Below are 14547 nucleotides of genomic sequence, written 5' to 3'. Positions count from 1 at the left end.
AAAGAAACAAGAGGTCTACGTAGAGGCGAGCGATCGTGGCGATCGGCCACGGATCCGCGAAGCGGCGTCACGCGTACGTCGCGGTTATCCCGGTGTCGCTCGACGACGGCCACGAGCCGCAGAGGCAAACGCAAGGTCTTCTACGTTCAACTAAGTTTGTAACTACGATCGTCGTTTACGGCTGCACACACACGCACGTGTTACGCGGGAAACTCGGCCGAATAAGTTTATCTCTTTTCTGTTTCTTTGCCTTTTCCTTTCTCCTGCCTCGTTCCGCCGTCAATGGTGAACGACGACGCGGAGTCGTTTCCGCGCGCGTTACGTGAACCATTGCGAACAGTCAGATCAACGACTCACACCAGAGAAAGGGACAGAGAGAGAAAGAGAGAGAGGGAGAGAGACAGATAGAGAGAAAGAAAGACGGTACTTGGGGTGGCTGGCCAATTCCCACGAAAGGACGAACGAATTTTTCCAAATATCTGTCTTTTCGTCTCGTTGATTGGTAAAACTGACCGTACCGCGGTCGCATCGTGGCTCACCAGGACTGCACCGCGTGAAAACCGAGCCACGATTTCAGTTCAAGTCACCAAAGCGATTTGATTGAGCGAAAAATTGCAGATTAGAGGCCTGAGTCATTAACCGAGTTGGTAATTAGCAGTGGATAGGCTAACAGAGGAAACTCGAGGGATTCAATTTCAGGGAAAAAATCACGGAGCGGCGGGGGTAGAAAATCTTCTGAGCCATTTTACGATGTCAATCAAGAAACTAATTTCCAAGTCAGCGGGGGGGAATACCTCGGAAACGTGGTTACGCAAATTATTCTTGATCGTGGACTAAAATTTCACGGGAATTTACCAAGCACTCCCGGATCGGTTATAAAAGTTTCGAGCCTCCGCGGGAACTTACTGGCCATCCCAGACAGAGAGTCAGAGACAGAGTACAGGTAGATAGATTGGTAGATAGATAGAGAGACAGAAAGAGAGAGAGAGAGAGAGAGAGAGAGAGACAGAGAGAGAGTGTATGTGTGTTAGAGATAGTGTTACTACGGAACATCGAAACACTCCGTTACATAATACGGTAATCACGTAGATGGATAACGAAGGATAGGTGATGTGGCTTGGAAGTGCTTCTTTGTCGGGTGAAGAATATCCTTACCTCCTCAGAAAGCTAGAATATCGGGGCACCACGTTTAATAATGCTTCGCTCACCACGTAGGCCACCCAACTCCACCTCCCTCTTTTAACGCGACATCGTAGTAGCTCAACCCTTTCTCCACGTAATTGATCAGGTCTTTCATCTTTTCTCTCATCGGAATAATTCAAGTTCGAATTCGTATCGAGGAAATTTATGATTCACGACTCTCTCTCGTTTCAAGGGAAGCAAAATGCTCTCGCATATCGCGTGGTCAATCTTCCAGTGTCGAAAGGGTTTCGATATTAATGGGATATTATTATTATCACCTCGCGTTCCGTTAAATTTCGTCGACGGTTCAATCAACAGACAAGAAAAGTTTACGCTCATCACGATCGAACGTGATCAGCTTTCCGTATCCGCTGATTTACCAGACCGTTCTCATTCCGGGCACGTAGGAATTTATACGCCGGCTGTCGTTAAACGCTGCAACGTTATTAACGATCGCGCGCGCGATTTATCGCGGATCGTTATTTATTCTGATCGCCAGAGTGAAAGTATCGAACGAGTTCAGCGGAATTGGGGACCGCCATCCGTTGCTGACTTATCGCTAACTTAGCTCTAGCTTAACTGCTAATGCTTATACCCTTATGACTATGCGGATGGCGAAGGGTGACGTTCGGTTCACGTTTCGAGATCATCGATTTTCAATTCTCTACAGTTTATCTCACTCTTTCCTTTCGTAAGCGAATCGAAAGTTAATTGACATCGAAAGTATGCAATTCTGACGAAGGATTAGCCCGTGATGTTTTCATGAGAGTAAAAATTGAAGAGCTTACTGGATCAGAATATTACGTACCATTATATTGACTATTTTTTTTAGGGGATGAAATAAATGCTCAGGTGATAAACTTCGTAGCGTTAAACGCAATTAGATGAGCTTTAAACTCAATTTGTAACATAATTCCCTGGTTGTTTCGCGTTGTAAGCCCCTCAACTTTGTTGAGCAACTAATTAGAGCGCGAGAAGAGTCCAAAGGAGGCAGTGTCGTTAGAGATCGGATAGAAGTATTAGAGAGAGGCTGAACCGAACGTTCCTTCGTGCATATCTCCACGAAGCTCGCGAGCCAATGGTGGTTATGGTTCGCGGCTATAGGGCGATAGTGATCCATGGATGATGATACGTTTACCTGATCGGGGATAGATGGATGAGAGATGCGTCGAAGAGTAACGATACGGTTGTCTGCGTGCATGCAGCATGCATAATATATAATCAGGGTACAGAGGACCGCTTCGTGAACTCGCATGCGTTTTTCTCTAAGAGAAAAAATTGTCAGGATCCATCCGCGAACGAATCATAAAAGTGATCGACCGAGAATGTCAAGCGTGATTCGTACACGAACAAACACGAACAAACACGAACAAACGCGACCAAACGTATCGATCTACGTCGATCTATATGCCTCGTCTGCGCGATTTTACTTCCAGCTTTTTATATATATATTTATTTATTTATTTATTTATTTATTATATGTATTTAGTCAATTCCGTGAGTCTGGGCCGTCGAGAATGGCGTGAAGCGGACGTTCAATGCGCTGGTGAGGTTTATCCAGCGATTCCCGGCTCCACGGGGATTCCTTGTTATCGTGGCAACTCGTAGAAAATCGTCCGAAACTTCTCTGCCTCCAGCTGAACACGATAACGAACCGGTCCACTGGATAACTGTGTCGCTCGATCGACTACAGGGGAAATTGTACGATTTTTTGCGTGGTTCTTAGCCTTCGTTCTACTTCAAGATCCTTTTTCCAGGCTTCAGCTGACTTGTACTTTTCGTTCGATCAGCGCGAATATCAAGTTTGAAAATGCTTACGCACCAATAATGTATTTATGATGCACGAAAGTATTGGCACATCGTTGTATTTACTTTATCACTTAAGTACGGTTCGATGCCTGTTGCATCCTTATAGATCTAGTGAACCTCCTAATTTTAAGATTAAATTATAAAAACGTTGTTATCGTAATTCGTGATTTTATATTTGAACAATCGGGCCATTTCTTGAAGGAGAACGCTGATTAAAATGTTTGGTATGTGCCAACACCTTTTGCAATAGTAAATATAACAATTGACGTTGATTGTTGATTCTAGTGTGACGATATCAAGGAATCCTAATGGAGATTCAAGTGCTTGATGTAATTGTTCTAGTAACAGCTACCTCGACTAAGGTGATACTAGCCGTGAGATGTCTTAAATTACCAACAGTGGCAGTGCAATCTTTCTCCGTCACCCAGGGCGTTATATAATAATTGGAAGATTTCAAACGAACACGTATCCAGTGGCTGGTGGCGACGCATAAGCAACGCAAGGAAAGATTGCATCTTCACAGAAAAGTAGACGTACCTAAAGGTGGTGATTCTAAGAGTGACAAACAGCTGTCTACGTCGCCGTACTCTCCCACGCATGCATCATGCCTGAACGCTAGCTTCATTCGAATTCTACGCGACGAGAGAATGGCGAACGACGATGAGCGTGTGATGAAAGATGCGATGATCGTGTCACTCGTGATATGATCCCCTCTCCTCTGAGACAAACTGTCCATGATCCCCCCCTCCAAAAAAAAACAACTCGATCGATCTACCAAGGACACGATTGATCCTGATCAACTGTGATCCCTTCGAGCGCTGATCGTGCCTCGAACGAGATGTACCAGTGAAGTGGACGATCGAGATGGAGTGTGATCGAGATGAACAATGTCTGATTCTAGGTGAACGATCGATGAGTCGATGACCAAGGGTTGATGAAGAGCGTGATGGTGACAAGATGATCGTTACCTAACCGATCCTTTTCGTGGTCCTAATGTCTGTTCAGTGTGGTGACTGCGAGAAGGCAAGTGAAACGAGTCAATGGCATGGGTCAGCGGTGGCGGGCAGACAAATCGTTGGCAGTCACTACTTGCAGGGCTACTGCGACCAAGAGGGTAGGGGCGGGACAACGAAAAAAAAAGCAAAAAATAGTGCACGGATGAGAAATCGGTTTAAAGGCGACTCGCAGATTGCTCGTGGCGATGGTCGGACGGTGATCCACTGGGTATGGGGTGAACGAGACCTCTGCCATGAATGAATCGAACGTTTTCGTGTGAGATGAGTGCGTGAAAGACGAATATGGTCGATGGCGTTCTCTCGATGGTAACTGGATGGAGTTCTGAGTCGATGGTGATGGTGATCGAATTACTTTTCATGGGACGTGACGAAAGAGAGATCGTATGAGAAGTTGAAAGAGATACTTCGCACCCGTGAAGATCTCTCGTGCGTAAACATAACAGAACCGGGTCGGGAACGGGAGTTGAAGCTGGATGCGGGGAACGATTGAACAGAATTATTCTTTCTTTCTCTCTGTTGTTAATTATTATTCTTTCCTTTTTTCTTGCTTAAATCCACGTAATCAGTGTCACTCTGATGCTCGATCGTCATTGACCTGCACCCTTCAACTGTGTTCCGTCTAAATCGTGGAGAGAATTACGACATACAGATTGCCTCGAGGTTGCAAAGATGCCGTTTCTCTCTTTCCTTCGTGTTCTTTCATTTCTAGTACGATAGCCTCGGTCTCATAATCGAAGGACGAGGATTGAAGGAGAACCAATTTATATATGGAAAGCATTGGAATAAAAAATGAGACCGATAGTGTACTTTCCATGACATATCTGCTCTTTTCCTCTCCAGTGGAGGTATCTGAAGTCGTCCTTGTGTAGCATCGTTGGCCTCGAGTCTGTCTACGTCTCAAAAAGGACCGTTTCGCACAGGTACGGGTATATAGAGTGAGAGAGATAAGCGATAGGGTATCGTCGCTGAACGAAATCGTCCGATTTCGCCCGCTCTCGCATATTATTCTGCACATCTTGTTCACTTTGTTTTTGTCTCCTCTTACTATCGTTTTCTTTTTTCACGCCTATCTCGCGGTCAGCAGAGTTCCACTGGGCTGACGGTGCGAAACGTTCGCTAGAAATTTCTGCCGTGAAAGAGTCCGAAGAGGATCGGCGGAGGGCGCGTGAACACGCTCCGGTTTTAGGCTCAATGCGGACCTTGCGAGCGCAGAGACGTCCCCAAGACGGCGTCGACGCGCGAGATCGTGAATCTGTCGTCGAGGCGGAGGGTCGTCCGGAGATCGGGGATGTCCTTGCGCGAGCGAACGTGCGTCGATTTCCGGTTGCCACGGGTTCCATCCTCGCGGCGCAGGGGAAAAACACCGGATGGAAACTGGGGATTATCGCTGCGGGGCTAAACGATTTTGGGGTTGTCAGTAGAGCCAGCTCGACCCACTGCGTTCAGTAGACTTGAAAACGCCTGGTTCGTCCTGCTCGATGGTTTAATCGTACAGTGAAATCACGTCCGAGGATCGTTTCCAGGATTGTCTCCCTCGAAACGTCCGAATGTTGCATCTCGTTTAAAATCGCACGATCGGGCGAGTCTTTCTTTTGGGACACGATTCGTATGGCATCGCCTTATCGTGTGTCAGGGGCGAATCTTTGAAACAGGGACGCTCTTAGTTCTAGATTTTAGAGTAGAAAAATAAAAGATTGTCGGAACCTCCGGACACGCGTGAGAGCTCGTGTCTTAACGGCGAGAAGAAGACGACGCGCGCTAACGAGACCAGCTTACGAGAATTCGAAGCTCCTTCGCCGGTTAATTTAGCCGTTTCGCTGTTGTCTATCGCCGCAGTGACTTTGGCGTGACTCTGGTTGGGTTAGGCTATACGCGTGGCTTCTAAACGTGGAATCACACCAACAGCTCGAGGATACTAGCGGTCATGGGGGCCGATCTAAAACGCTCTCAGCTACGAAAATATACCATTGGAAGCTTCTGCTCGTGTTACTCTTTCTCATTTACGCGCGCACTGTACACGCACGCCTTCGGGGTCTTCGCATGAGCGTGTGCATCGCCATTGCAGACGCGTATCAGCGTCTTTCCCGTGGAATGTGCTCGACGCAAGCCGTGCGTTCTTTGGTCAGTATCGGGGAAAAGATTGTCAGACAGTTGGATTCTCAGGTGGACGATCGTTCCGAGAATTTACCGAGTAATTATCGAAGAGAGATAATCTATTAATCGCGATTTTGCCACGGTTTATTCCCTCACCCGAAAGCAATGATCGATAGATCGAATGAGCAATTTCAACGAATCGACGTCCAACGCTACGATCGGTTGTCCTATAATTCTACGAGAAATCGAGGCTACGTTTATTTACTTTCAAACAGCGTTTTAAATAGAGGGAATTCTTGTTTCCAAATATATATATATATATATATACACGTATACTTTTGACTACTTCAACAACAATGTACTATAGGAACGAACGCGGTGCATTTTTGTACTCTGACTACGTTCCGAGAATATATACTCGACGATTCGACTCGTGTACCTAAAAATATGCCATCATCTCAGAAAAATAGGGCTTTATTAGAATAACAATTCACCTTAACGGGCTATCAATCCGGGGGTCGTCCACTTGACAAACGATTCGATAATCTTTGCCCCGAGACCGGGAACGTAGGCGCAACGGTCCCACGAGCGTCTCGCAAAATGACACACCCTCTCCGCGAGCGCGCGGAGACTCTAATCATAATCGAAACGACGCGCGCCTTCTAAAAAGACACGGGTTGGCTAATTAATCACCGGGATTGTAAAACGTGTCAACATCTAATAGATATTCCAGAATTCAACAACTTATATCATCCTCTAAAAGGCCTAGACATTAGGTACGCACAGTTGCTCTCGGGCTCTACGCTTAGAAGCTACCGAATTGTGACTTTCTCATTGACTTTCTCTCAATACAGAACAGCACGAAACCCATCTCGAGGTTCCCTCTTGTCCCGCGGCTCCTCGACTTCCCGCGGTTCGTTTCGAGACAGCCCCCCAACAGCTACGGGGAACGATCGAGGAGAGAATCGGTCGAAGATCGATCTACGATGGGTATACTGTTTTCGACGTTGATCGCACGGGCACGGGGGAATCGGAGGTGTTGGGTTTCCCATCGGTTCTTCTCGTAAACCTACGACTTCTTAAACAGGTACAATCGAGTCAAAAAATAGAAACTCTGCTGTTCGATAAGAAAGGGGTGTCGGGGAGGTAAAGAAAACAGGTACGCTAATGTGCCACGAGTGCACACGTACGATGTATACGAGTCGATGAGAAGTAAAATGGTCCTTCGCGCTCTCCTCCTTTCGGATAAAAAAAGTCGAGAAAAAAAGATCACTCGCCGTGATGAAATTGTTCAGGAACGTTCTCGTTTCGTGGCGTTAAAAAAGTTGCTCGTTTCGGCTGTCAAAAAACATAGCCAAGAGTAAAAGTAGAAAAAGTAAGCGTATCGGTGTCTTAGACCAAACTTGGAGGGTGCCCTGGCTCGAGTTTCGAACGGTCTCTCGAGCTTTTCCCCCCACGGGGTTGTGCGCGTTCTCTGTTAGTCTTCGTTAAAGAAAGGGTCGCTCGACGGAACGGTATAAGTCTAATAGATTGGAACGATTATCGTCGACGCAACATCTTAGTTCTCACGGACTCATATAGACCGGGACGCGTATAATACGCGGCGTTCGAGAAGACAAGACGAAAGGAATCGAATGATCCGTGGGACGTTCCGACCTGAACCTGGCGGTGCGCGTTTCTTCGGCTTCCTTTCCTCTCTGCGGATGGCTAGGTCACAGAACACGTACCACGCGGCTACATGCGTCTTCACTTGATCGATCATGCTTCCTCTTTCTCACTTCCTTTCTTTCCTCCTCTTTCTCTCCCTCTCACACACATGCACGCGAGCATCGACGACGACGACGACGACTCTTCGTCGTCCCGATTCGGGGTCTACCAAAACTCAGCCGGGTCTAAATCCCTCTCAGCGATGGCCAATGCCGGCTTCTTCGCACACGATCGTTACGCACCCTCCGTACTTGATTCGAGGAGGATGGAGAAACAACAGAAGCTCAGTCTCTGTTTTCTCTCGGTGATATTTTGTTTTTTATGTTCGAAACGAGACGCAAGATAGTAACAGTAGTAGTGGTAGTAGTAGTGGTAGCAGTAGTAGCAGTAGTAGTAGTAGTAATAGTAGTAGCAGTAGTAGTAGTAGTAGTAATAGTAGTAGTGGTAGTAGTAGTAGTAGTAGTAGTAGTAGTAATAGTAGTAGCAGTAGTAGTAGCAGTAGTAGTAGCAGTAGTAGTAGTAGTAGTAGTAGTAGTAGTAATGGTAGTATATTGTGTAGTATCGTGAGCCTTTTCTCTCGATATACCTGTTGTAGACTGGGTAGTTCGGGTGTACTCACGCGGGGGAACCTGCGGCGTGCAAGGTCCGGCGTGTGGCGCAACAAGAGGGCAGAGATATCCACGGTACGAGATAGTATCCCTAGGCGGCGTCGTTCTTTTCGATCCGCACGTTGTTGATGAAGAAACTTACTTGCCGTTTGAAGTTCATGTCGTGCTTGTTGAAGGTGTGCGCGTGCAGTGCCAGCGCGCCCTGCGCCGCAGGCTCAATTTGTTTCAAGTGTTGCTGCATTTGCTGCTGATGGTGCAACTGCAGCTGATGCTGCTGCTGCTGGTGGTGGTGTTGATGGAGATGAGGCTGATGATGATGAGGATGATGATGATACTGATGGAGATGATGATCCGCGTAACGATCGGTATAGGGATTGACCACGCCGGTGGTAGCACCCGACGAGATGCCGGCCAGGCACGAGGAACCGCCCCCACCGCCTCCGCCGCTCATGGTCCCACCTGTCGAACCGGCAAGCAATGAACTGGTTAATGCCGTGGACGACGTGTGACCGTACGGTACCAGCGAGGTCATCACGGACGGTCCCCTGGCCAGGGCCAACGTGCCGGGCTGCTGCGGACCACCCACGGCCGTCACCAATCCCTGCCGCGTATGCGGCTCGATACCACTCGCGGTAACCTGATTTTGTTGTTGCTGTTGCGTCTGTTGCGCTGTTATCTGTTGCTGTACGATACCGCCCCCGCTACTATCAGCCACGCTGCTCGCTTTCAGCAGTTGCTCCCTTAGTCTACCGCCGCACTCCTTAATACGCTGTAACTCGGCCTCGAGCAACGCCACCTCCTTCTCCAGGGTCTGTATGCGCGCGTCTTTCGTCTCCAAGATGGCCGTCAGGGTGGTGCTACCGGGCACGCCGCCTGGAACCGCCACGCTACCTCCAAGGACAGTACCGCCTGCACCTGATACGCTACCTAGCCCGAGACCAGCACTTCCGCCCGCCACTGCCGCTCCGGATGACGCGGTCGACGCGTACGCCAGCTCCAGCTGCGTCTGCAGGCTCTTCAGGCTCTCGTTCGTGGCTTTGAGCTCCTTTACAACACAAGCAATAGGGGCACGGTTACACTCGTAGGTGGTTCCGTCGTCTCGTGTCTCTCTAGCGAGCGTGCGAGGGACTTTTAGTTTTTTTTTGTATTTTTTTTTTTATGGTTTTTTTGTTACTGCTACAGTTTTTTTTTTCTTGGTGTGATGTATATGCGGTGGTTCGGTAGAAGAGATGTACACTAACGGTGGTGTTGGGTGCGGCCCCGCTAACACACGAAATCTGTCCCGTGAGTTCTGGAGAGTTCAATTCATCCAGTGCATGCCTCTTTGGTATCCGAAGTTCAAACCATTTTCTACTCCCTCAACGCTTGTTTTTTTTTTTTTTTTTGTTATTCAGCTTCGAAATATAAAAAAAGATCGTTCTGACTAATACAGACTGTATCTTCGATGAGTTTCTCTTATTATTTTTTTACCTATATAGGACAAAATTTGTTAAATTTCCTTTTCGTTTAGCTACAACGTTTGCGTCCAATGTCCGAAAAATTGCATGCAGTGGATAGGGCAAGAAATTGAACTATTAAGGAGATCCCGTCGTTTCCACACGGGACAGTCTCGAGGAAGCGGAAGTGGCACCGGGCAGCGTCCCGGTTGACGAAAGAAAAGCGACGTTCCGCCGAGCTTCCTTCTTCCCTCGACACATCCAGCCGATCATATCGCGCTCCTCCGAATGACCATGGGTCCCGTTATCATTTCCCCGAGCCGTACACATTTTCTCTGATTCATCGACAACCACGTACGCAACGTATCTCTGTCTTGCTGTCTTTCATAGATTTTTTTTCTCTCTCTCTCGCTCTCTCTCCGGCGGGGCTACAAGGAGCACCACCGATCACCGATGAAAACATCCACGATCGTCCACAAGGACTTGATCTCTCGCGGGCGCCACGATCGCAAGGTCACTCTACCAACCGAAGGCTTTTCTTTAAACTTTCTTTTTGCTCTCTTTTCTCACTCCTAGCGAGCCTTCGATCTTTCTCGATTGGATGCGAACGAACGTGTTTCTCTTTTTTTTTTTTTTGTTTTTTGCTCTTTCCACGGCAGAAAGTTCTCTCCTCTTGCGGACGCCGGGCGCCGCCGCAGTTCTTTCGCCCACCGCGACGTACGGCCGACATCGTTGTCCATATTTCTGCGCGCGGCGTTTCGACGGCACTCTTTCCCCCTCGGTTCATCGCCACCCGTCCTCTCTGCTACTGTTCGCCGATCGTTTAATCGCGGGGCATCCAAGCCACCGTTCATTATGTACACGTGCATGGTTAGCGGTTAATGGTCTGGACGAGAATTTGGCCTACTTTCCCGCGAGTTCCTCCGACAGGAGTCTACTACGATAGTTACCGAAACGCGGCCACGTCGCATGGACAAGATGAGTAACAACGATGCGTATCCACGACTCGCCGTGATGGACGCCAAATCGGCGCGGTGGGTGCGATGAAGGTGACGGTGAACTCGATCGTACACGCGCGGTCAGAACAGCGAGAGCATTGCGATGCTGAACAGTGTGCAAAGATGCTGGAGGGGTCTCGCGGTTGCTGAAACAGCGATGATGGATGAACGTATATATCTGGGGATGGCCACGATTCGTGGATACGCATTTCGGCGAATGTGCGTGGCTATGTGTACGATGAATCCCTCGAGTGATTGCAAACCGACGAATATTGTCTTCGCCAAATGGATAAAGTCAATTCGAAAACTGTGATCCTTCGTGTGTTAATCGTTTCGAAGGGAATCTTGATTTTTGTTCCGTTTCTTAGATTATTTATGGGCTCATAATCGAGCGAAGAAGCGATTGTTATGAAATGGTTTGCCAGAGCAAGTAAGAGGACCGAGACTCGGCTTGCGACCACTCACGATGGACGAAACACAAGAGGTATAAACGGTAGAGGATAAGACAGTAGATTACGCGAGGAGAACGACGTCGTATTATCGCATGTCGCATCAGGTCGGTGCCAAACAGTCGCAAAGTCCTCCCTTGGGCCTGGGATCGGCATGGCTTGACGCGACTTGACGACTTTCGGACCGTCCCGCTGCTCGTGCATCGATTACGACGACTGGCCATGATAGCGGTTAGTCGTGATGGGCAAGAACGTGTCTGAGACGTACAAGAACGAGAATAGAGTATATAAATATATAACTGGCGGGTAAAAAACATTCAGTGAGAGTCACAGCGGAGATGGCCAAGATCAAGAAATCAACAGAAATTAATACGTGTTGTATCGTGTGAATGTACAGAGAAAGAAAAATTTGGTGCGCTTCTTTTCTTTCCTTTTTCTTTTTTTTTTACTTCTTTTTTTTTGAGAGAGAGAAGTTACGTGTGGGTGTCTTGGTGAGAGGGATAAACATTCCGTAATCGTATCAAAATATACATATAGAGAAGAGTAGCCATTCATTCGCGTGTGTGGGTGTACATACACGAGATGAGATGTTCGATGGTAGAACGTGGAATATTTTGTGAAATATTCGTTCCGTGGAAAGTGACATAGAGATTTAAACCTTTCCTGATGGACGATCAATGGAAATTATATTTTTTGGAATTATTCAAGAATTTTTTCCAAACCTTAATGCAACTGTCATTAAATTAATCCCAGTCCATCTCTATTTAAAATTAAAATATTAACGTTAAATGAACAGTCTGTCAATCTTTTAGTACTACATGACATTTCTTAATGAATAGAAGGAACTCGAGCAAGTTGAAATGCGTTAAAGAAGAGGTCGCGTAGCTTTCGTCGTTCATTAACGTCCACGAAGCGAATAGATTACGAAACATCTTAATTTTCTACCGACGACCGTCTCAACCGGTGCACACGTGACGTGGTAATGAACAGCTGCACACATTAAAGAGAATGATCGTATGAGAATGTATTTCTTACGGAACGAATCAAAAGTCTCGCGTGGCCCCATGTTGTCCCCTGTCCTCCACAGCTTCAGATCGTCAAAATCGAGCTCCGTTCGAGGCTATCAATGCGACGATTCACCTCTCTTTCGTATGCATGATTTTACACAACTTCTTGTAGACTTCATTCAAAATTTAATACGTGATTATCCCAACAACACTATCCTTCCCCCCTTCGCTTTTAAAATTACAACAAATTAGCATGCCCTTTTGCAGAGCCAGTCAAGCGTTCGTCGATAACTCGTGTGATTTGATTTGTGCTTTACACCGACAACTTCTAACTGGCCTCGACAGTGCACACGATGAAAGCGGTGAATGTGCATCAATTTCCTTGGTGCGTATATCGGACTAATTGTAAGCCGTATCAAACGCAGTGGCAACGCAGAATGCCCGGAATCTCGATTTTGCAGATTTATTCGGCCTCGTGGTGCATGGTGCGTCTCTCACACAGTCGATTATGTACAGAGTCGTCTGCACGCTGAATATTTTCCTGATATTTCCAACGGTTAATCTCTGCTTAACAATAAATGTCGGATCGAGCGATCGCGCGAGTTTCCGGTTCCCATGCGCGATTTTAATTCCGCGTTCCGGTGTGGATCGCGACCACGCGCAAACAGCGTGTCCGATCGAAACGATTTTCAACCGGGACTGCTGGCTGAGAATGTCACGGGTCGTTGGTTTAATTATAAATTTCATCCGGCGCGAGAAACCGCGGGGACAATTCGCGACGAAGAGCGGGGGTGAAATCGGTCGCGTTTCAAATGAAAATTTCCCGATCGTCGACGAAATTTCCATTCGAAACCCTCTCGAATGGGACGCGACGATCGTCACGGAACGATCGAGGTGGCAGGAAAATAGACAATCGAGATCGTGGCACCGGCTGCGGCGTGACTTTTGACTCGAGACTCCGCGGACTGTGTAGCATACATACCGTGGCTCTCCTGAAGGCACGATCTCCAGCGGGTGTATACGCACAAAAGTTTCGAGACGCGCATGTATTAGACACGTGTACGTCGTTTCCCTATCGAAGGCGTCACGTAACGTTTCTGCGGAGGCCGTAGATTTCGCGCAAACCAACTTGTCGAGACTTTTCGCTTGGTTTATTCGAATAGCCGCCGCGGTGAATACTTGTCAGCTGTCTCGATATGTTCCCTCCAAAAGTAATTCGTACGTATCGAAGAGTACACGTGTATTCAGTGAAGATGGTAATTTCAAAATGATACAAGTAAAACTTAAGCTCAATACTTTTCACTTTCGACCCTCGCCTCGACGAATTGCAGTTGCGCGAAATATCCTGTTCGTTGGCTCGACGCAAAGAAACGCAGTTAGAAAATGAAGAAAGAAACATCGACGGTCCGTTCCACGGTTCGTCCAAACGAGTCGATCCGATTTACGAGCTAGTCAATGGGGGTTGTTTCGGAATGGGTTCGGGTGCGGCGGGCTGGTTAAGTGGATGGTGATTGTACCCTGTCGTTTTGCGATCGATTTAATCGAGACTTAATCGTGTGATCAGTGTACCTGTTCGGGTCCTCCCTGCCGGGGCCTGGATCTGGGGGGAAGAGAGGTCACGTGCATGTCTTCGGCCACTAATTTCGAAGGAGACTTTAACGACCGGTCGGTGGTGACGATTTGGTGGTGTCGATGTCGATGTGATGATCACGATAATGACGATGATCGGTGTTTAATTTTTTTTTCATGGCGGTGGTCATGACGGTTGTTGGCCGATCGGTAATGTGGTGGTTGTAGTAGTAGTAGTAAAGTTGGTAAAACGGAGTGAGTGACGAAGGGGTGGATGCGGGCGTGATTTACCGCCCCCTCGTTAGGGGTTGCTAAAACGTCTTATCACCTACACATCCAAAGCAGCTCATTCCACGCATTCCAATCGCAGCACGTATTTTTTTTTCTTTCTTTTTTTTTGTCGTCCATATTGTTCGTATGTATATAAATATTGAAAAAATTAGTATCGTGTGACGTATCCGTCGCATTCACGTTTAGCTCATTGCGTTCCGCATTATTTTCAACGTCCTTGTACTTTCCTCGATCAACCGTCCCTTGTTTACCAGTGGGTCCACGTCGTCGACGTCTCGTACAGTCGTCCATCGAACCGCAGGGTGCAAAGAGAAAGTCGGAACGCGGTAAAGAGGCAGACAGAGAGTAAAGAAAGAGAGTAACAGAGGACAGGGAGAGATA

At 47.5% G+C, this 14547-nt stretch overlaps 1 protein-coding gene across 3 annotated transcripts in view; it reads right to left on the bottom strand.

The window, feature by feature from the left end:
• Positions 1-14547, bottom strand: part of Brp (ELKS/RAB6-interacting/CAST family member bruchpilot) — a 59919-nt gene that overhangs the window by 14462 nt on the left and 30910 nt on the right. The window contains exon 5 of one of the 3 annotated variants that reach the window (XM_076906891.1): positions 8559-9461. The exons of the other annotated variants lie outside the window; for them this stretch is intronic. Coding sequence (XP_076763006.1) covers positions 8559-9461 — 903 coding nt within the window. The remainder of the gene's footprint in view (positions 1-8558; positions 9462-14547) is intronic. 3 annotated transcript variants of the gene reach the window in all.

The sequence above is a fragment of the Xylocopa sonorina genome, chromosome 15 (genome assembly GCF_050948175.1).
Source record: "Xylocopa sonorina isolate GNS202 chromosome 15, iyXylSono1_principal, whole genome shotgun sequence".
Classification (NCBI taxonomy): domain Eukaryota; kingdom Metazoa; phylum Arthropoda; class Insecta; order Hymenoptera; family Apidae; genus Xylocopa; species Xylocopa sonorina.
Note: the sequence above shows the minus strand (reverse complement) of the source record. Positions and strands in the feature narration are given on the sequence as shown.